A 24149-nucleotide genomic window follows, 5' to 3' on the forward strand; every position below is an offset into this window, starting at 1 on the left:
CAAGCCGGGGCTATTTTTTTTTTAATGGTCGGAGACTTAACCCGACCTGGGCTTCGAACTCATGACCTCTCGGTCAGTAGTGATTTATAGCAGCTGGTTACTAGCCAGCTGCGCCACAGCCCGGCCCCTTTTTATTATATCATTTTATTATTATTGTAGTATATTATTATATTATTACTATTATATTATTATATTATTCATTATTCATGACTACAATGAAACTAGAATAGAGAGAAACTGCAAGAGGTACCATAGATTGTTGTACATGGAAATAATGGTAGTAAATCGTTTTTGATTTATTAAATACAGTTATATATTACAATTATACATTTTTCTTATTTAAACCATACATATTGCGAAATTATGTTTTTTTCTCTCGAAGTGACACACCACCCAAGTCATGCTAGGTTTTTTAGGTGAATTTTGACTCACCAAGCGCAAAAGGTTGTCCATCATTGGCCTAGGAGGAGGGAGCTGCCGAGGAAGGAGCCGCACACTGCCCGCCCGTTTAGCTTGGACAAGTGAGACTCTACTGTATATACACACACACACATATACATACACACCATATATATATATATATATGAAAACCATGAAAACTATTTGCTCAACTATCTAAGGCAAACAATTGGCATAATAAAGCATATTGGGTGCAAGTTAACTAGCAAAGAAAGTGGGATGATGGTCACACTGGGAGTCAAGGCTCTTCTGGACTCTTGGACCAGTTCTTAAACACGCTTCTGGAATGAGCTTCGTGTATTCCAAGTAGACTGGAACGTACTTAGTCCTAATCTTTTTTTATACTGGTTTTAAACCACTTCATTGGATGTGTTGCAATAGCAGATTCCCAGATTAGCATAGTGTTTACACCTTATTTTATTTTTTTGGCTATTTAATATTTAATGTTTATTTTATATATATAAGTCCACTTGAGTAGTTTCCAACAGACCTCCCAACCTCTGAGGATGCCTGCCAGAAATGTGGGCGAACCGTCAGGAGAGAATGCTTCTGGAACATGGCCAGACAGCCCAGAGAACTCACAGCATCCCAGTAGTTACGGCCATGAAAGCCGTCGATAACACATGACTAGCATTATTATTAGGAGTAATAATATTTCTATTATTATTTAATAGTATTAAATAATAGTAACGAATATTCATGCTGTTGTTGTCGATGGCCTGGCTGGGAGGGAGCGACTGGACGAAGGAAGCGGCCGGAAGGGCCCTCTCGAGGTCATCTAGCCCTTGGCTCCCTTGGCCGGAGGGGGCCCGGGCTCGTGCCCGAAGGCGTATGCGCGCGCCCCCGCCCCCGCCCCCGCCCCGCCCCCTCGGCCCCTCCCGCGTGACGTGTGCGCGGGGCGATAAAACCCGCGTGGCGCCGCCGCAGCCCCGGCAATTCGGGCGGAGAGGCGGCGGGCGAGGGGGCGGCAGCAGCGGCAGCAGCAGCAGATTTCCCCGTTTCGTCTCGGGAGGAAGAAGAAGAAGAGGAAGAGAAGACCCCCACGCGTGCCTCCCTCCCTCCCTCCTTCCAAGGTGGGCTCCGCGGCGCCCCTTCCACGCCAGGGAACCCCTTCCCGAAATCCCTCGCCTCTCTGCCGCCAAGAAGGACACCCTCCACCCAGTCCTCCCTCCCTCCCTCCCTCCCTCCCTCTCTCTTCTCAAAGTCCTTCTGGAGTGGGAGGGGGAACCCCGCCCCCGTGCCCCCTCCTCCCTCCCTCCCTCCCTCCCTCCCTCCCTTGCCTCCCACCCCACGCGGGTCCGGAGGGGCAGCGCCTTCCATTGCAAAGCCCATTGGAAGTTCCACAGGGTTCTGGAAGAAGGCTTTCAAGGAGAAGAGGAACCATCCTTGGCCCCACTTGGGTCTTGACTGGAGGCCCACCACAGCATCCCTCTCCCAAGCAGCCCATTGGAAGTTCCATAGGGTTCTGGAAGAAGGCTTTCAAGGAGAAGAGGAACCATCCTTGGCCCCACTTGGGTCTTGACTGGAGGCCCACCACAGCATCCCTCTCCCAAGCAGCCCATTGGAAGTTCCATAGGGTTCTGGAAGAAGGCTTTTGAGGAGAAGAGGAACCATCCTTGGCCCCACTTGGGTCTTGACTGGAGGCCCACCACAGCATCCCTCTCCCAAGCAGCCCATTGGAAGTTCCATAGGGTTCTGGAAGAAGGCTTTCAAGGAGAAGAGGAACCATCCTTGGCCCCACTTGGGTCTTGACTGGAGGCCCACCACAGCATCCCTCTCCCAAGCAGCCCATTGGAAGTTCCATAGGGTTCTGGAAGAAGGCTTTCAAGGAGAAGAGGAACCATCCTTGGCCCCACTTGGGTCTTGACTGGAGGCCCACCACAGCATCCCTCTCCCAAGCAGCCCATTGGAAGTTCCATAGGGTTCTGGAAGAAGGCTTTTGAGGAGAAGCGGTCATTCTCTGCCCCATTTGAGTCTTGACCGGAGGCCCACCACAGCATCCCTCTCCCAAGCAGCCCATTGGAAGTTCCATAGGATTCTGGAAGAAGGCTTTCAAGGAGAAGAGGAACCATCCTTCGCCCCACTTGGGTCTTGACTGGAGGCCCACCACAGCATCCCTCTCCCAAGCAGCCCATTGGAAGTTCCATAGGATTCTGGAAGAAGGCTTTTGAGGAGAAGCGGTCATTCTCTGCCCCATTTGAGTCTTGACCGGAGGCCCACCACAGCATCCCTCTCCCAAGCAGCCCATTGGAAGTTCCATAGGATTCTGGAAGAAGGCTTTCAAGGAGAAGAGGAACCATCCTTCGCCCCACTTGGGTCTTGACTGGAGGCCCACCACAGCATCCCTCTCCCAAGCAGCCCATTGGAAGTTCCATAGGATTCTGGAAGAAGGCTTTTGAGGAGAAGCGGTCATTCTCTGCCCCATTTGAGTCTTGACCGGAGGCCCACCACAGCATCGCTCTCCCAAGCCCATTGCCAGCCCATACTCTTTTGGAAGAAGGCTTTTGAGGAGAAGAGGCACCATCCTTGGCCCCACTTGGATCTTGACCAGAGACCCACCACAGCATCTCTCTCCCAAGCAGCCCCTTGTAAGTTCCATACGATTCTGGAAGACAGCTTTCAAGGAGAAGAGGAACCATCCTCTTCTTGTTTTGGAAACCATCAGAGGAGAAGAGGAGCCATTCTTTGCCCCACTTGCATCTCACCTGGAAGCCCTAGAAGCCATCTCTCTCCAAAGCCAGACTCATATTATTTTGGAAGAAGGCTTTCAAGGAGAAGTGGAACAAGACTTAGAGAAGAGTCGCCATCCTTGGCTTCACTTGGGTCTTGACCGGAGGCCCACCACAGCATCTCTTTCCAAAACTCATTGCAAGTCCCTATTATATTGGAAGAAGGAATTGGAGGAGAAGAGGAGCCATTCTCTCTTTGTTTTGGAAGGACTTTGGTGAGAAGAGAAGCCTAAAGGTGCCTCACCTGGAAGTTCTTGAGGACCTCTCCCTCCAACGCCCCTTGCAAGCCCATCCTGCTTTGGAAGAAGGAATTAGAGGAGAAGAGGTGCCCTCCTCTGCCTACTTGTGCCTGGAGGCCCACCACAGCATGTCTCTCCCAAGCCCATTGTAAGTTCCATACAATTCTGGAAGAAGGCTTTCAAGAAGAAGAGGAACCAGGTGTCATTCTATTCTCCAGGAGAAGAGGAACCATCCTTTCCTTGTTTTGGACAGACTTCGAGGCGAAGAGGGGTCAGCATCTGCCCCACTTGGGTCTCCAGTGGAGGCATCTCTCTTCAGAGCCTAGTGTAAGTTCCATATTGTATTGGAAGAAGGACTTTGGTGAGAAGAGGAGCCGCCCTTGACCCCAAAGGGGTCTCACCTGGAAGCCCTTGAAGCATCTCTCTCCAACGTCTGTTGCAAGTCCATATTATATTGGAAGAAGGAATTAGAGGAGAAGAGGAACCAGCCTCCCCTTGTTTTGGAAGGACTTGGAGGAGAAGAAGAACCATTCTTTGCCCGTTTGTGTCTCACCTGGAAGCCCTTGAAGACACCTCCCTCCTCCAAAGCGCATTGCAAGTTCCATATTATATTGGAAGAAGGCTTTAGAGGAGAGGAACCAGCCTCCCCTTGTTTTGGAAGGACTTGGAGGAGAAGAAGAACCATTCTTTGCCCGTTTGTGTCTCACCTGGAAGCCCTTGAAGACACCTCTCTCCTCCAAAGCGCATTGCAAGTTCCATATTATATTGGAAGAAGGCTTTAGAGGAGAGGAACCAGCCTCCCCTTGTTTTGGAAGGACTTGGAGGAGAAGAAGAACCATTCTTTGCCCGTTTGTGTCTCACCTGGAAGCCCTTGAAGACACCTCTCTCCTCCAAAGCGCATTGCAAGTTCCATATTATATTGGAAGAAGGCTTTAGAGGAGAGGAACCAGCCTCCCCTTGTTTTGGAAGGACTTGGAGGAGGAGAAGAACCATTCTTTGCCCTGCTTGTGTCTCACCTGGAAGCCCTTGAAGACACCCTTCTCCTCCAAAGCGCATTGCAAGTTCCGTATTATATTGGAAGAAGGAATGAAAGGAGCCGAGGAGCCGTTCTCTCCTTGTTTTGGAAGGAACTAGAGGAGAAGAGGAACCAGACTTGGAGGAGACAACGTGTGTCTCACCTGGAAGCCCCTGAAGCCACCTCTTTCCAAGGCCCGTATCATATTGGCTGGAGAGGATGGAGATGTGGCCAGTGGCGACCCCCTCGTCGTGGCCCAATGCCTCCTGGCGTGGCAACGGCTCTTCTTCCTCCGGAGAGGAGTGGGCCGGCGGCAACCCCTTTGTGCAGCCGGGCTGGCAGGTGGCCCTGTGGGCTTTGGCGTACGGGGTGGTGGTGCTGGTGGCGGTGGTGGGCAACGGGCTGGTGATATGGGTGGTGCTGGCCCACCGGCGCATGCGCACCGTCACCAACTACCTGCTGGTCAACCTGGCCGCCTCGGAGGCTGCCATGGCTGCCCTCAACACCCTGGTCAACTTCACCTACGCCGTCCACAACGACTGGTACTACGGACGCTTCTACTGCCACTTCCAGAACTTCTTCCCCGTGGCCTCCGTCTTCTCCAGCATCTACTCCATGACTGCCATAGCCGTCGACAGGTGAGCAGCAATGCACATGCGCTACAGAGAATAGACAAGTCTGTGGCTGTATTATTATAATCAAAGTATAATTGATACTACTACTACTATTGTACCTAGGGATTGGGTTGCAGTGGGTTTTCCAGGGTTTATGGCCAATGTGTTCCAGGTGCATTCTCTCCTGGCGTTTCGCCTCCACCTGTGGCTAATGGCACCTTCATAGGCCCTCATGAGAGTGGAATGATGTCCAGGGTGGGAAAAAGATCCCTCGTCTGTTTGCAATTAGAAAGCTTGAATAGCATTGCAAAGTCAATCAGTGAGGGTATCTGCATCAGTGGGGGTGGTGGGAATGGGATGGTCCCAATGTGAGAAACGAATTGCACTCTGCACTTGCTCAGGGGTCCTCTTGCCTCTCCTTATTCCTGAGTGCCTGATATCTGACGCATTTGGCATTGGAGTTGGTCCCATCGGCGTTGACTCCAGTGCGGACGAGCCATGCGCTGCGCCACTCCGCTCTTCCAGCGCACCTGTTCCTTCCTTCCGGGCCTCGGGCCGAATTGAGTTCCGGCTTTGGGTTCAGCTCAGTTGAGGCACGCTGGGCATGTGAGCCCTTCTGTCACCCATGGACACAAAACAGGGAGAGGCTCGTACTCATGTTCCTGAAATAGTCTCCAGTTTAAAAAAACACTGCCGCCATCGCCTTGTGCAAGTGTGGCTCCTGGATGCAAACCTTTCTTTTGAACAATATGGAAAGAAAGTATGCGGAGAGGAGAGTGGGAAAGGGAGGGGAAATGCAAGCGGCAGCAGGCACACACAATAATAATAATAATAATAATAATAATAATAATAATAATAATAATAATAATAAATAGCCAGCAGAGTGTCTGCTGTGGACTCATCTTGTTGTGTTTCTATTATTTATTTATTTATTTACATCATTTATATTCCGCCCTTCTTTCTCACCCCGAAGGGGACTCAGGGCGGATCACATTACACATATTAGGCAAACATTCAATGCCTTTAACACAGGACAAAGACAAACAAACATAGCTCCGAGCGGCCCTCGAACTCATGACCTCTTGGTCAGTGACTCATTGCTCTGCCGTCTGCACCACAGCCCCGGGCTATAATAATAATAATAATAATAATTGTTATTATTATTATTAGAAACACAAGAAGATGAGTCCACAGCAGACACTCTGCTGGCTATTATTATTATTATTATTATTATTATTATTATTATTATTATTGTCAACTGCAAAAGGCCACCCTACTGGGATCTGCACGCATCATCCAAAAATACATCACACAGTCCTAGACACTTGGGAAGTGTTCAACTTCTGATTTTGTGAAACGAAATCCAGCATATCTATCTTGTTTGCTGTGTCATACAATGTCGTTGTGTCAATAATAATAATAATAATAATAATAATACTTCACACAGCCCTAGACACTTGGGAAGTGTTCGACTTGGGATCCAATACAACAGCCAGCAGAGTGTTTGCTGTGGACTCATCTTGTTGTGTTTCAAATAACAACAACAACAACAATAAAACTTTATTTGTATTCAGCCCTATCTCCCCATGGGGACTCAGGACGGCTAAAATGTGGCCATAATAATAATAATAATAATAATAATAATAATAATAATAATAATAATAATTTACTGTATATACTCAAGTATAAGCCTAGTTTTTCAGCCCTTTTTAGGGCTGAAAAAAGCTCCCTTCGGCTTATACTCGAGTGAGGGTCCTGGCTGGCTTCTATTCAGGTCGGCTTATATTTGAGTATAAAGGTATTCAGAGTTCGACAGTCTTATCTTATTAAAGCCTTATTATTATCTTAAATTACAGTTTTATATAAATATTCAAAAACATTTAACCCTCTGATGCCTCAAATAATGCAATTTTATTAATATTTATTTTTATTTTTGAATTTGACCCGAACCACCCTCGTCTTATACTCGAGTCAATAAGTTTTCCCAGTTTTTTTGTGGTAAAATTAGGTGCCTTGGCTTATATTCAGGTCGGCTTATACTCGAATATATACGGTATTTTTCTATCCCGAAGAAACTCGAGGAGATGGAACTGTTTAATTGTGCATTCCTCATTTTGAAAATACAGTAGAGTCTCACTTATCCAACATAAAGGGGCTGGCAGAATGTTGGATAAGTGAATATGTTGGATAATAAGGAGGGATTCAGGAAAAGCCTATCAAATATAAAATTACGTTATGATTTTACAAATTAAGCACCAAAACATCATGTTTTACGCCAAATTGATAGCAAAAGCAGTTCAATACACGGTAACGTTATGTAGTAATTATTGTATTTATGAATTTAGCACCAAAACATTGCAATGTATTGAAAACATTGACTACAAAAACATTGGCTACTAACAAATTGACTACAAATAAAGATAAAATTGCATAAAATCAATTTACAGTAACAACATTGTCGGACATTTAATGGGTAAAAAGTTCAGTCCTTGCTGCCTAGAGAAACCGCTATGGATCTGGGTGAGAGGCAGACTGCGTTGGATAATCCAGAATGTTGGATAAGCGAATGTTGGATAAGTGAGACTCTACTGTAGTTGTTCTACTCCAGAAACTTTGTTTCTGTAAATATGGTGTGCTTTCTGCTCCTATAGCCACTCCAGTGTATCTTTTTGGCTTGGTGTTTTATACAATACTCCTAATATTTTTATTACTATTTTTGATTGATGGTGCAACGCTCAGCGAGGGCTTCTCCATCCCGGCTTCCTCTTCCTTTGCACCGGTTTGATTATTGATCCTCAGAAACATCTGAGCAGTTGCCGTTAATTTCCCTCTTTGCACATAAAAGGAATCATTTTGCAACAAAAAGCCCGCAATCCCTGCAAAAGCAGCAAAGATGAAAGGCCGGTCCAATCACCAAGGACGGCTGCATCTGGAAGGAAGGAAGGAAGGAAGGAAGGAAGGAAGGAAGGAAGGAAGGAAGGAAGGAAGGAAGGGGGAACGGATGGATGGATGGATGGATGGATGGATGGATGGATGGCAAACAGGGAAACATCCCATTGCCAGGCTCTCCTGGTGCCCATGATTCATCTCTGTCGATGTCTTTTAGTCACCTTCCAGAGCCATGTTCCTTTTGGGTTTTGGGAAATCTGCCTTCTCCAAAGGCTTCCTTACACTCCATGGAGGAATAATAATAATAATAATAATAATAATAATAATAATAATAATAATAATAACAATAATAATAATAATAGACAGACTACAAACAGAGGCACAACTCTGTGGCCCAAATGATTCATTGGAACTTATGCCTCAAGTACCACCTCCCAGCAGTAAAGAACTGGTGGGATCACAAACCTGCAAAAGTATTGGAGAATGAGCACGCAAAGATACTGTGGGACTTCCGAATCCAGACTGACAAAGTCCTGGAACACAACACACCAGACATCACAGTTGTTGAAAAGAACAAGGTTTGGATCATTGATGTCGCCATCCCAGGTGACAGTCGCATTGACGAAAAACAACAGGAAGAACTCAACCGCTATCAGGACCTCAAGATCAAACTTCAAAGACTCTGGCAGAAACCAGTACAGGTGGTCCCGGTGGTGATGGGCACATTGGGTGCCGTGCCAAAAGATCTCAGCTGGCATTTGGAAACAATAGACATTGACAAAATTACGATCTGCCAACTGCAAAAGACCACCCTACTGGGATCTGCAGCATCATCCGAAAATACATCACACAGTCCTAGACACTTGGGAAGTGTTCGACTTGGGATTTTGTGAAATCCAGCATATCTATCTTGTTTGCTGTGTCATAATATAATAATAATAATAATAATAATAATAATAATAATAATAATAATAATAATATCATCACTGGGAAGCCAGCATTAATGTTTCAGTTAATCACGCTAATTAGCATTGGAAAGGTTTTGTCTCTTGCCTGAACAAAGGATGCCCTCAGGCAAGAGACAAACCTTTCCAATGCTAATTAGGGTGATTAACTGAAACATCAATGCTGGCTTCCCAGTGACAAAGGACTCTTGCCACACCCTGGACTCTCCACAGATATATATTCTTTCCTTTCCTTGCCTAAGTTTATCCATACCTTACAACCTCTGAGGATGCCTGCCATAGATGTGGGCAAAACGTCAGGAGAGAATACTTCTGGAACATGGCCACACAGCCCGAAAGTAATACAACAACCCAATAATAGCCTTGATCATATTTCCGCCATTTAATTTGCTCTTCAAAACCTTTCTGACTCTTTGGATATATTCTTTGCTGATCACATTTTTCACATGCCCATGCTTGATATTGTCCCACTGTAGTATGCCCAGATATTTGTAGGCTTCAGGCTGATTGCATTTTATGGTTTGTCCCTTGGCATCTCTATGTCCTCGCTGTGAGTCATTTTCCCTTTCTCTGATGCCACTGTGGCACATTTGTCTAGGCCGAACTCCATACTGATGTCAGTGCTGAAGATTCTGACTGTGTTGGTCAGTGATTGGATTTCTGTTTCTGATTTTCCGTAAAGCTTTAGATCATCCATGTACAGCAAGTGGGAAATTTTTGGTGAATTTCTTGCTGTTTGGTAGCCCAGGTTTGTTTTCTGTAGAATTACTGACAGAGGGACCATTGCAATGATGAACAGCACTGGTGACAGTGAGTCGCCCTGGAAAATTCCTCTCTTGATATTAACAGTTCCATAACTTTCGTTGCACATGAACAACTCAGTTTTCCATTGTTTCATTGCATTTTTGGTGAACTTTCTAATATTTTCACAAACCCCAGTGACATCTAGACATTTTATGATCCAGCAATGTGGCAGTGAGTCAAATGCTTGTTGTTGTTGTTGTTGTTGTTGTTGTTATTATGTTTTTATATCCCGCTTTATCTCTCCCAAAGGAGATGCAAATAGCTTACATGAAAACTATTATCATGTAATGCACCAGGTATACATTGGTGGTCTCCCATCCAAGTACTAACCAGGGTTGACCCTGCTCCGCTTCCAAGATAAGAGAAGATCTGGTGCCTTCCAGTTGAGTGCTGGTGTATAGTTTTCTTAGGCAAAGAATACTGATTTTCCCAGTTTCTTCCTCTGAAATACCATATACAGCACCTGGGATCCATTGGCGGTCTCTCTTCCAAGCACTGTCCAGGTCTGACCCTGCTTAGCTTCCAAGATGAGTCAGGATCTGGGGCTGATGTATAATTTTATTAGGGAAAGAATACTGGTTTTCCCGATTATTTCTTCTAAAATGTCACATGCAGCAGATGGCGGTTTCCCTGCCAAGCACTGTCCAGGTCTGACCCTGCTTAGCTTCCAAGACAAGTCAGGATCTGGGGATGATGTATAATTTTCTTAGGGAAAGAATACTGGTTTTCCCAATTCTTTCCTCTAAAATGTCACACGCAGCACCTGGGATCTGTTGGCGGTCTCCCTTCCAAGCACTGTCCAGGTGTGACCCTGCTTAGCTTCCAAGATGAGTCAGGATCTGGGGCTGATGTATAATTTTATTAGGGAAAGAATACTGGTTTTCCCAATTATTTCTTCTAAAATGTCACATGCAGCAGATGGCGGTCTCCCTGCCAAGCACTGTCCAGGTCTGGCCCTGCTTAGCTACCAAGATGAGTCAGGATCTGGGGCTGATGTATAATTTTCTAAGGGAAAGAATACTGGTTTTCCCAATTATTTCTTCTAAAATGTCACATGCAGCAGATGGCGGTCTCCCTGCCAAGCACTGTCCAGGTCTGGCCCTGCTTAGCTTCCAAGCTCTGGCCATTCCAAGGAGGGTCCAGCCAGAGAGCCTGCTGTGAGCCCCCCAAAGTGCTGGACTGCCTTGGGCTTCAGCACCACGGAGAGCTCCAAAGGAAAGCCCGGAGTGGATTTCCCGATAGGCCGGATTGGAAGCCACCGGCCTGCCTTGAATGCCCATCTCGGGAGAGCAAGCAGGGCACGAATCGCCCAAGTGGCCTGGTTGGGGATGTGGGGAAGGGCGGGAGGCCCAGAGGCCTTGCTCTCTCCCGGAGGATGTGCCGCGGGCCTGCCATTGTCTCCCGATCAGGTCAAGAGGAATGTGTTCCATCCTCTGCGAACAGATGTCAGGTTTCGCTGGCTGCGCACGGAAGCTCCTCCGAATACCAAGTAGAGAGGCATGCGCTCACTTTGGAAGTGGCCACGGCGTTGCCTGCCGTTGTATAAACTCTGTGCATATTTTGCACCCAAGTCGTTGTGCATCTGGTTCCCCGAATTATTATTATTCGGAGCCACTTCTTTCCTGTTTAGAAGCGAGTCATTTGGCGCTTTGGGAAGCCTCCTCCTCTGCAGGGCCTGTTGCTTTGCGATGGCATTCAGGGGAAGGGGCTATTTCGGGAGCAAACGGGAAAAGGGCCCCGTGGGATCGGGCCCCTGGCATCTTTCCACCTGCCTTCAAAGCCGGAGCAAAGCAGGAAGGATGGGAGTTGCTTCGGGCATCTCGGGTGGGAAGGAAGCGCGTTGAGACGTGATGCCCGCTGGAATACGTCTCGTTGAGTGAACGCTTCCCTTCCCTCCGCCAATCTGGATCCTGTTTTGAAGAATCGGGCGAGGTTTTATCAGCCTGGATCTTTGGCTGGTTCCTTTGTGGCACCTAAATAAACATAAACATAATAATAATAATATTTCCATGGCCAGGCTGGGACTCGAACCCTGGTCTCCAGACAACTCAACATTGTTGAACGTCCTCCCAAACATTCATAGTCAGGGCCATGCGCAATGGCATGAGCCAAGCAACATTGCACAAGTATTCTTTTCTGCGCAAAGGATAGAACGTCATAATGCAAGACTCCAGGCGCTGCACCATGCTTGCTTGATGTGCCAAGACACATGTGCCATGTTTCATGGGACTATACATGTTACTGCGTGCATTGCATTAGGCAGACGTTTCACCGAATGATGGAGTTGTGCAATGGTTGTGGGCCTGTGCAATGGTATGAGCCAAGCAAGTATTGTTTTCTGTGCAAAGCATAGAGCATAATAGTGCAAGGCTCCAAGCTTGATGTGCCGCTTTATCTCTCAAAGCAGACTCAAAGCGGCTTATCATAAAAGCCTTTGAATACAATTTAAAATATACAAATACACAAACACTAAAACAGAATTCAATATAAAGAGTATTAAGAAATTCAATTAAAATCCATTAAACCATATTCTTTGGCCGTTTTTGCTTCAGCATCACAGTGTTGGCTCATCTTCATTCCACAAAGAGCCCTAAGAGCCTTTTTCTATGGAGTGTTTTCAAGCCAGATGTCTCTCATTATAGGTAAAAGGTAAAGGTTTTCCCTGACGTTAAGTCCAGTCATGTCTGACTCGGGGTTGTTGCTCATCTCCATTTCTAAGCTGAAGAGCCGGCGTTGTCCATAGACACCTCCAAGGTCATGTGGCCACTGGCATGACTGCATGGAGCGCTGTTACCTTCCCGCCGGAGCGGTACCTATTGATCTACTCACATTGGCATATTTTCGAACTGCTAGGTTGGCAGGAGCTGGAGATAACAGCGGGCACTCATTCCGCTCCCAGGATTTGAACCTGGGACCTTTCGGTCTGCAAGTTCAGCAGCTCAGCGCTTTAATGCACTTCGCCACCAGGGTTCCTTGTCTCTCATTATAGTATAGCTATATATCTGTTGATGTGGTTCAGAATCGCATTGGCCTTTTTTACTGCAGCATCACAGCGTTGGCTCATGTTCAGTTCACTAAGACTCCTAGATCCCTTTCCCAGGGATTATTGTCAAGCCAGGTGCCTTCATGTATAAATATATATCCTATTGATCCAGCCCAGAATCGCATTGGCATTTTTTGCTTCAGCATCACAGCGTTGGCTCATGTTCTGTCCACGAAGACCCCTAGGTCTCCTTCCCATGGACTGTTATATATTCCTTTTCCTGCTGCAGCACCACAGTGTTCAATCCACAAAGAACCCCAAGATCCCTTTCCAATCGCATTGGCCTTTTTCGCTGCAGCATCACATCCCATGGATTGTTTTCAAGGCAGGTGCTATGCGGCCTCTCTCTGTGCGCTGAATGGCTTCCTTGTTTTGCCCAGACCGGACCGTGGGTCATTCCAGGTGAGGAGGCCCGACCAAGAGAAAACAGGCTGGGACTGTGGCTTCCCTCCTGATGCGCTCTCCGTCCCAGGAGTCCCTCCCTCCTGCTCACAGGTCACTGGTCAAGGCTTTTATGGGCTCTCTGGCCACGGATGTCTTAGACAAGCCCTTCCCTCCAAGGAGAAGCCCTTTCTCGGTTCTGGCGCCAACTGGCTTCTGAGTTCCTGGCCTTGGGGACAGAGCACTTGCCTGCCTTCCTCCCTTCCTCCCTCCCTCCCTCCCTCCCTCCCTCCCTCCCTCCCTCCCTCCCTTCCTTCCTTCCTTCCTTCCTTCCTCCCTTCCTCCCTCCCTCCCTCCCTTCCTTCCTCCCTCCCTTCCTTCCTTCCTTCCTTCCTTCCCTCCCTCCCTCCCTCCCTTCCTCCCTCCCTCCCTTCCTTCCTTCCTTCCTCCCTCCCTCCCTTCCTCCCTCCCTCCCTCCCTCCCTCCCTTCCTTCCTCCCTCCCTCCCTCCCGTGAGGCTCTTGTGGCCCATCCACCATTTGACTACCGTTAGACTCACGTTAACTTCTCCCAAGAGCCTTATTAATGATCCAACCCAACTGAGCTCAGCGTCTCATGGTTGAAGTACAGCGAGAGACGGGAGCGAAGCGGATCACGTTGGGACGCTAGTTCCCTGTTCTTCCATATTATTATTAATAATATGATGCAATACAATGTAATAATAATTATAATTCACTATTATAATTGTATATTTATATTACATGCAATATTACTAATATTTATTTATTTATTAGACTTGTATACCGCCACTCCCAGTTTGGCTCGGAGCGGTTTACAGAAATAGATTAAAACAATACAATTAGCTTTAAAATAACAATAATAACAATAAAAACAGACATAGCCCCGAGTTTTTCACCCATCAAAAGCTTGTCGGAAGAGAAAGGTTTTGCAGGCTTTCCGAAAGGCTATATTGCAATATAGTCGTTTAATATAATATATTGTATGTATATATTATATACTTGTAAACCGCCCTGAGTCCCCTTCGGGGTGAGAAGGGCAGGATATAAATGTTGCTAATGAATAAATAAATAGTTTCTATCACATCCTCAAAGGAGAAACAAGGATCTGGGTGCAATTCTTGAGAACGAGCCTCACTTTGCAAAGACTTTTAGGGACCACTTTGTGTGAAAATACAATGGGAAATACAAGTGGAAAGTTGGTTTCCTAGCACCAGATCATTTTCACTTTGCAAAATCTTTCATGGGCTGTTTTAATATATTAATGTATTAATTTAGTATAGTACAATATAATAGTATAGTACAGTAGAGTCTCACTTATCCAACATTCACTTATCCAACGTTCTGGATTATCCAAGGCATTTTTGTAGTCAATGTTTTCAATACATCGTGATATTTTGGTGCTAAATTCGTAAATACAGTAATTACAACATAGCATTACTGCGTATTGAACTACTTTTTCTGTCAAATTTGTTGTTAAACATGTTTTGGTGCTTAATTTGTAAAATCATAACCTAATTTGATGTGTAACAGGCTTTTCCTTAATCACTCATTATCCAACCTATTCGCTTATCCAACGTTCTGCTGGCCCATTTATGTTGGATAAGTGAGACTCTACTGTACTTATACACATAATAAAAGTGAAAATATGCATGCGTGTAGTTGACTGGGGTGCCACTTCCACAAAAAGCTATATCTCCCACTTAATGCCTAGTTTCCAACAGACCTCACAACCTCTGAGAATGCCTGCCACAAATATGGGCAAAACGTCAGGAGAGAATGCTTCTGGAACATGGCCAGACAACCTGGAAAACTCACAGCAACCCAGTGATTCTGGCGGTGAAAGCTTTCGACAACCCAATGGAATTTATGGAGTGTTTGCTTTGCTCAGTAAAGGCATCTTCAGAGCAAAACCATAGAAAAAGCACATTGATCTTTCTGCACAATGCAAGCCCAAAGGAAGTCACCAAGTCTGCTATTTTCTTCCCAGCAGGAGATCCTCAAGAGGCAGGAAAGCCAACGGCAACACACACACACACACACACACACTTATTCATTCCAGTCCAAGGACAAGGAAATGACAAGGGCAGCAATGAGATGTTACAAGTGGCATTTGTTTGCAAGAAGTCAGGTGTCGTATCTGTTCTTTGAACATGGTTTTAACTGAATTTTTAAATACTGTTTATATTGAATTCTATTTTAAAGTTTGCGTATTTGTATATTTTAAATTGCACACAAAGGCCTTTATGTTAAGCCGCTTTGAGTCTCCTTCTGGAGAGATAAAGCGGAGTGGAAATAATAATAATAATAATAATAATAATAATAATAATAGATACATATCCGCTTTGAGTCTGCTTCAGGAGAGATAATTCCCCTTCCAACGCTAGGAGTCGTTGTTGTTGTTGTTATTATTATTATTATTATTATTATTATTATTAAGCAGAGGCTGGATGGCCACCTATGAGGAATGCTTTGATGGTGTCTTTGGCATGACAGAATGGGTTGGACTGGATAGCCTTTGGCTGCCCCTTCCAAGTCTATTATTATTATTATTATTATTATTATTATTATTATTATTATTATTATTATTAAGCAGAGGCTGGATGGCCACCTATGAGTAATGCTTTGACTGTGTCTTTGGCACGACAGAATGGGTTGGACTGGATAGCCTTTGGGTGCCCCTTTCAGCTCTATTAGCCACCCCGAGTCTCTTTGGGGAGATGGGGCGGGATATAAAAATAAATTATTATTATTATTATTATTATTATTATTATTATTATTATTATTATTATTAAGCAGAAGCTGGATGGCCACCTATGAGGAATGCTTTGATTGTGTCTTTGGCACGACAGAATGGGTTGGACTGGATAGCCTTTGGCCGCCCCTTCCAACTCTGGGATTGTATCGTTCAATGACTCTATGCGTTTACTCTGGCCTCTTGGCTGAAGCAAAGCCTCCTTTTGCTCCTTTGAAAATGCACTACAATGACAGGCAGGAGGATGAATGGACCTGGTGGAAACATTTCCCAAAGAGCCCGGGAAACGCTGTGGGGTTCAGCCGTGAGCCACGGACGTCTCCGTGGAAAGGATTGTGGCACACGCAGAGCATGAGTCAGGCGGTGGATACGTCCCCGGATCCCGGCAAACCATCCATTCGTGCTCAGGTGGCCAAGGCTCTTGCAATCCCTGGTGCATTTACTTATGAGTCGCCTCCGTGCAATGCGAGGGGACTTCGGCTTTGCTATATTTAGCACCCGGCGCTCGCCACCCCGTTGGATCTCTGCTAGATGTCATTCCCTCTTTGAAATCTTCCCATGAGGTTCAAACGCCATCTGCGGCTGCTCACTTTTAATACTGTGGTTCACACACATCCGAAAGTGATGCGCTAGAGGCCTTTCCCACAGTTTTGTGACAGAATGTGTACCGGCGGAGCATCGGATCTTTTGGTTGTCACCTCTAAGGAAGCCGCTTGCATTTCCCTTCTGGAGAGCGGTATCGTTTCCCTTCTGTAGCTGACTATAATTGCAGGATGCCCACGACGATCTACAATGTGTAATTGCACGATGCACCTGCCGATCCATAATCTCTAATTGCAAAATGCATGCAACGATCTACAGTCTCTTAATTGCAAAACCCTAGCGAATGTGGAGACTTGACTGTATATGTGCACACACACACACACACACACACACACATCCTGAAGTGGAAGGAGTAATAAAACATGTACAATTGTAAAACCAATTAGCCAAATAAAATACCAACGAGAACTGCAATATGATACAAAGCAAACTGGCAAGTGCATGAGATGAAAATAATATATTATCATCATTGAATTCCTCTGTTGTTTTTGATTTATGTTGAACCTGACTCAGCACATAGAAGAGGGTTTTGAAAGCCAGCAGATTACAGGAGATGTCTTCATAGACCTGTCAGCAGTTTATGACACTGTCAATCACCGCCTTCTCCTTAGAAAAACTGATAATATCACAAAGGACGACCACCTCACCCGCTTCATAGGAAATCTGCTACAAAACAGGAGCTCTTTTGTTGAGTCCCAGGGCCGAGAAGCAGATGACGGAAACAGAAGGAAGCATGTTTGCTCCATCCATGTTTCATTGACATTTACACAAATGAGCAGCCACAGCCAGAAGGGACAGATAGTTTCATCTTTGCTGACGATCATGTCATCACCGCCCAAGCAGGGAACTTTGAAAGGCTTGAACAGAAGCTCTCTGAAGTGTTAGGTGCTCTTATTGTCTATGACAGGGAAAATCAGCAGATTTCTCACCCATCTAAAATGCAGCTTAAGAACAGAAGCATCTTGAGCTCTGAGGAGGACCTGGGAAGGAATCCCACTGGAGCATTGAACCACACCAAAACACCTGGGAGTCACTCTGGACCGTGCGCTGACTTACAAAAAGCACTGCTTGACTAACAAACAAAACGTGGGCACTAGAAATAATATCATGTGTAAGCTGACTGGCACAACCTGGGGATCACAACCAGGCACAGTGAAGACCTCTGCTCTTGCGTTTTGCTACTCTGCGGCTGAATGTGCATGCCCAGTGTGGAATACATCTCACCACGTTAAAACAGTGGACGTAGCTCTTAATGACACATGTCGCATTATCACAGGATGTCTATGCTCGACACCAGTGAGAAATTATACTGCTTAGCCGGTAATGCACCGCTTGACATCTACTGGGAAGTATCAGCCAGCCACGAAAGGACCAAGGCAGTGACATCTCCAGCCCATCCCGTTTGGATATCAGCCAGCACGCCAATGCCTTAAATAAAGAAACAGCTTCCTAAGAGCCACAGAAATACACCACCACGTGAGGAACTGTGTCAAGGGGTCGCAGCATCAGGAACCACTGGGTTAGACTTTACTCCGGGCATTCTTCGTCCTGTGCAGACTTCGGGCCCTTCCTGGCCTCTTCTGCCCGGTGCCGGGCGCCCCACTTCCCCTTCTCTTTGGTCCGGATCCCTCCTCGGCTCCTTGGGCCTCCGCCGCTTGCTTCCCTCCGTTTTGCGGCCAGAGCCGTCTGGATGTGTAGATGCCGCACTTGAGGGACACTCCGTTGTCATGGAAATCAGAGAAACCCACATATCAATTATTGAAAGGAGGGAAAGTGCTGTCGCCGGAGCGTGATGCGTCTTTCCTGGAGGGAGCAGATCGGGCGGACCAGGATCCTGCGCTTGGCTGGCAGCCCTTCCGATAAATAAAACTCCAAGAAGCTTTGGCCTGCGTTGGCCGACCTTTCCACTTTGGGCAGCTGGTCTGGCGCATCACAGAGAGAGGCAGCTCGAAAGCCCTTACTTTCCTCTCTTATTGCTTCACTTTTCTTCCAAGAGGCAAAGCCAATGCGCCTTCTTCCCAACTTCGTCAAGGCTTCGGCCCGTCTTCCATCTTCCCCAAGAAACAAAGAGCTCTGTTTCTTTTTTCCGTCTCCAACTGGTTCGTTATTGCCGCCATATCCTCAAACTTTTCATTGTGAAGCCCCGGAAGAGAGCCAGGCCAAATAAACAGGCGGCTGAGCAAATAAACTATATCAAGCAAAGTGGAAAATCAACCAGGGAGTGAAACTGTCTCCCTTCTACGCTCAAGGTTCCCATTTCCCATTCTTTGTTCGACCTTCAGACCCAGATGTAGGGACCGTGTGGACCATGGGGTGGGTAGTGTGGCCCTTTGGGGAGATGGGGGTGGCCCTCGAGTCCTCCATTGGGCCCCAAAAGGAGCCCCAATTCAGGGCCAAACAAAAATGTTCCTGCAGCTGGAACACAATGTTAACATGTTATTTTGGGCTGTGGCGCAGCTGGTTAGTAGCCAGCAGCAATAAATCACTACTGAGTTGGAAGCCAGCCCAGGTTGGAGTAAGGTCCTGACCATTAATAGTCTAGCTTGCTGTTGACCTATGCAGCACGAAAGACAGTTGCATCTGCCGAGTAGGAAATTTAGGTACTGCTTTATGCGGAGAGGCTAATTTAACCAATTGACAACCAATGAGGAAGTACTCAATGAGTAGTAGTTTCCTGGGAGTCATAGTTTCCTGAGAATTGTAGTTTCCTGAGAGTCATTTCCTGACAGTCATAGCTTCCCAGGAGTCATTGTTTCCTGGGACTCGTAGTTTCCAGGGAATAGTCATTTCCTGGGAATTGTCGTTTTCTGGGAGTCGTAGTTTCCTAAGAGTTGTACTTTCCTGAGCATAGTTTCCTACAGTCATAATTCCTGGAAGTTGTCATTTCCTGGGAGTTGTAGTTTGTGCCTTCTCTCTGGCAGAGAAGGCTCAAAACTATATCTCCTAGGATTCCATATCACTGAGCCATGGAAGTACAAGTGGTGTCCAAAGGAGCATCTACACTGTGGGACGAATGCGGTTTGGCGCTACTTGAACTACCACGAACCAGTGCTAAGGAAGTTGTAGTTTCACAAGGCCTTGGGCCTTCTCTGCCAAAGCGCGCCATGGGTCTGTGGCCGTCCAAGTGGCATCAAGCTGCCTCCATTCCACGAATGTTCAAAAGTTTCCTTTTGAAGGAAGCCGGACACGAAACCCTCTCGCCTGTTTGCGCATAGAAGTGACGCCGGGAGATTTATGGGATTGTCAAGGCACATTCCGGGGCCCATCTGTTGGAGGCGTCGAGAACAATGGATAATTAACAAGATGGATTAGCTGCGGGGAGGCTGATAAAGGCTGGAATCAGCGCACCGGGCTCGATGCTGGTTTGTGCACATGTTCGTGTGTGCGTGCGTGTGTGTGTGTGCATGTGCTTCCCTCCAGTCCTTCCCGGCGCCTGAGGCTGACTTTGCACGCAGCGCATAACACGATGCATCACTCTGCAAGAGCAAAACAAACCCCACTGAACGGCTGGCTTTGGAATGGATGCAGGTTGGCTCCACTTTGACAGCCACGGCTCTTTGCTGTGGAACCGTGGGAGTTGCAGTTTCCCATGGTCTTATGTGCCAAAGAGAGATGGTGCCTCGCCAGACTGCAAATCCCAGCATCCCATAGCACTGAGCTCTTTAAAGAACTAGACTGCCATTTTTCTGTCTGGAACCGTTAGGGCTTGGTTTTGATATTTTTGAGCTCTCTCGTGGAAACCCTGGAAATAATAATAATAATAATTCTATTTCTTACTCGCCTCTTCTTGTGGAAGATTGACAGCATTGCTAAAAAGACATTATAAAATACACAGATTAAAATGCAATATATATATATATCAAAATACGCAGAATAAAGATCCAAGTATATCTTCAGGCCCTGAAGCTTAAGGATCTCTCAGACTGCAACTGCCATCATCCATTCCTGCTTGGGGCTGATGGGAGCTGATGCGTAAAGAAGCCTGACCCTTAAAAGTGCATTTTGGCTTCTTGTGTTTCCCACCCCAACTGTCAGACTGCAACTCCTATCATCCTTGGCAAGACTTAGACTTCATGGGAAGTACAGACTAGAAACCTATATCTCTATCTTTAACACCATCTTCATGATCTCCATCATCTCCATCATCATCTCCATCTGTCTCTATATATCTCTCTATAATTATATATCTCTCTCCATCTCAGTCTCCATCATCATCTCCATTTTCATTTCCATCATCTCCATCTCTATCTATTTCTCTCTCTCCATCTTCTATCATTCTTGGCAAGTTTTAGGCTTCATGGGAATTACAGTCCAGAAACCTGTCTCTGTCTCTCTATCTTGCTATCGCTACCTCCATCATCTCCATCTATTTCCGCCTACCCTCATCTCTCTCTCTCATTCTCCATCACCATCTCTATCTCTATTTTTATCTCTCTCCATCTCCATCTATTTCTCTCTCTCTACATCTCCATTATCTCCATTTTTGTATCCATCTTCTCATCATCTTCATCTATTTCAATCTCCATTTATATCTCTGTTTCTGTCTCCATCTCCATTAACATCTCCATCAAGTCCCCTCAGGGAGATAGGTGTGGGATATAAATAAAGTTTTATTTTTGTTATTATCCACATCTCCATCAATCTCCACCCATCCCCATCTCATCTCTATCTCTTTCTATTTCTCTCCATCTCCATTTCTCTCTCTCTCTCTCTCTCTCTCTCTCTCTCTCCATCTCCATCACCTCCATCTCCATCACCTCCATCTCCTTCTCCATCCCCTCCATCTCCATCTCTTCTATCTCTATCATTTCCATCTCTATCTCCTCCATCTCCATCACCTCCATCTCCATCTCCATCACCTCCATCTCCTTCTCCATCCCCTCCATCTCCATCTCTATCATCTCCATCTCCTCCATCTCCATCACCTCCATCTCCATCTTCTCCATCTCCGTCTCCTCCATCTCCATCTCCATCTCCATCTCCATCTCCTCCATCTCCATCACCTCCAACTCCATGAAGGGCCTGAGATTTCCCCCTCTTCCCCCTCGAGCCCGTTCTAACCCCCTGCCGCCTTTCTCTGCCTCGTCCTTCCAGGTACATGGCCATCATCCACCCGCTGAAGCCCCGCCTCTCGGCCGCGGCCACCAAGGTGCTCATCTGCGTGATCTGGGCCCTGGCGCTGCTGCTGTCCTTCCCGCAGGGCTACTACGCCACCACTGAACAGCTGCCCGGCCGCGTGGTCTGCCTGGTGGACTGGCCCGAAAACACCACCCGGACCTACGAGATCACGTGAGCGTCTTGGATGATGGGATCTGTTGTGCAATGGCACGGGAGGCTCAGGCGTGATGGGAAGCATTTTGTAATGATATGGAAAGTTTAAGGATGATGGGATCTGTTGTGCAGTGGCACGGGAGGCTCAGGCGTGATGGGAAGCATTGTGCAATGATATGGAAAGTTTAAGGATGATGGGATCTGTTGTGCAATGACACCGGAGGCTCAGGTGTGATAGGAAGCATTTTGCAATGATATGGAAAGTTTAAGGATGATGGGATCTGTTGTGCAATGGCACGGGAGGCTCAGGGGTGATGGGTAGCATTTTGTAATGATATGGAAAGTTTCAGGATGATGGGATCTGTTGTGCAGTGGCACGGGAGGCTCAGGCGTGATGGGAAGCATTGTGCAATGATATGGAAGGTTTAAGGATGATGGGATCTGTTGTGCAATGACACCGGAGGCTCAGGTGTGATAGGAAGCATTTTGCAATGATATGGAAAGTTTAAGGATGATGGGATCTGTTGTGCAATGGCATGGGAGGCTCAGGCGTGATGGGAAGCATGTGCAATGACATGTTGCAACATGCAGCCCTGGTCTCCTTGCTCATTTGGAGGCCACTCCGTCCGCCGCTTTCCCCAGTCGGGATTCTCATTTGTATTCCTCATTTGCTTTCTCCCGTTGGCAGAATGTCAGATTACATGTGTAGACAGACAAGCATAAAGTTGCTTCCTTGACATCTGGCCAGGGCTTCCTTTCAGCAAACAGATGTTCAACTCATGTAGCTTTTCCTATTGATGTCCTGCATCATTTGCGGAAGGTATTTGGTGCAGGTATAGGCCTGCAGTGTAATCAAGATAGCAGACAATATACAGTAGAGTCTCACTTATCCAACATAAATGGGCCAGCAGAACGTTGGATAAGCAAATATGCTGGATAATAAGGAGAGATTAAGGAAAAGCCTATTAAACATCAAATTAGGTTATGATTTTACAAATTAAGCACCAAAACATCATGTTATACAACAAATTTGACAGAAAAAGTAGTTCAATAGGCAGTAATGCTACGCAGTAATTACTGTATTTACAAATTTAGTACCAAAATGTCATGATATATTGAAAACATTGACTACAAAAATGCATTGGATAATCCAGAACCTTTGATAAGCGAGTCTTGGATTAGTGAGACTCTACTGTACATTATTATTAATTTGTTCATATTTTAATCAGTTTCTTGAGCATTCCTGTTGATGCCCTCCTTTATGGCGGAAGGGGGTTGGATTGGATGGCCTTTGAGGGTCCCTTCCAACTCTATAATTATTCCATGACGGTATGGTTCTCTAGTGTAGGGAAAGACTTATGCAGTGGTTCTGGTATAGATCTAAAATTCACAGGAATGATGTAGAGTTCGTGCTTTTCACAAGTCATCTATTTTGGGGCAAAACTGACCTGTTTTGGTGTTTTCTGTGCAAAAGGGAACACCAAAGGAACATGGGTTTCTATGCAAAAGGAAACATGCACAAGGAAACATGTATTTCTGTGCAAAGGAAAAGGAAAACACCCCCAAAATGATCCAGAATAAAGTGCAAAGGCTCTTGTCCTGTCCGTTCCTAAGAGTCATTGAACCCAGAAGAGTGAGCCGTTCTCCTTTCGAAGCCTCAGAGGCAGGAATCGCATATTTCTTATGCGCAGCGCAACCCTGCTGGCTCCAATATGAACATATTTGGACCCATTGAAGGAGAAAGATTCAGCGCATGACTCATGCTCGGTGTCGGGCGCATGCATTCTCGCCTCCTCTGGGGCCCCGGAGGCTTCGTTTGGCTGCAAACCGAGGATTGCAAACCGTAATTACCGATGAACTTCTGAGCGGGTATTTGATGCGGCTAAGCCGGGTTTGGCTCTTTTGTGGGCGATCGAGACTAAGCCCCTTGGCTTCATTAAACGGCCGTCACCGCTTGCAAATAAGGAAGGCAAAGAGCTGCCAGCGAAGGGATCCAGCAGGCCAGCGCACTGAAGCAGCGCTTTCGGAAAGAAGCATCAATGGAAACAGATGCTCGCAGTCGCCAACTCTTCTGTTTCTTCTGCCCTGGCTGCCGGAGCAGAGCGACCAAGGAATACAGAGAAATAGGCCCCATTGACTTGAATGCAATGCTCTGCTTTTTGGGCTAAACAGCCTCCACAAAATCAGGATAATCATTAGATTTGCATCATACATTCATCTTAATACAGAGCCAAAGCAAAAGGGGAATCTACAAAGTCCCCCACGACCTTCTGGCAAACAAACTAGTAAAATCTGGGGGCCGGGCTGTGGCGCAGCTGGCTAGTAACCAGCTGCTATAAATCACTACTGACCGAGAGGTCATGAGT

General features: G+C 46.4%; 1 protein-coding gene across 3 annotated transcripts in view; it reads left to right on the forward strand.

Moving 5' to 3' along the window:
* The first annotated feature begins 1275 nt into the window (after nt 1-1275).
* The window catches only part of tacr1 (tachykinin receptor 1), a 32755-nt gene continuing 9881 nt past the window's right edge, over nt 1276-24149 (forward strand). Inside the window, exons 1-2 of one of the 3 annotated variants that reach the window (XM_062960971.1) lie at nt 1276-1532; nt 21607-21801. In XM_062960971.1, coding sequence (XP_062817041.1) covers nt 1291-1532; nt 21607-21801 — 437 coding nt within the window. In that variant the 5' untranslated portion in view covers nt 1276-1290. Of the gene's footprint in view, nt 5081-21606; nt 21802-24149 lie in introns of all 3 variants that reach the window. The other 2 variants (XM_062960970.1, XM_062960973.1) reach the window with 2 other exon arrangements.

This window comes from Anolis carolinensis, unplaced genomic scaffold (genome assembly GCF_035594765.1).
Source record: "Anolis carolinensis isolate JA03-04 unplaced genomic scaffold, rAnoCar3.1.pri scaffold_8, whole genome shotgun sequence".
Classification (NCBI taxonomy): domain Eukaryota; kingdom Metazoa; phylum Chordata; class Lepidosauria; order Squamata; family Dactyloidae; genus Anolis; species Anolis carolinensis.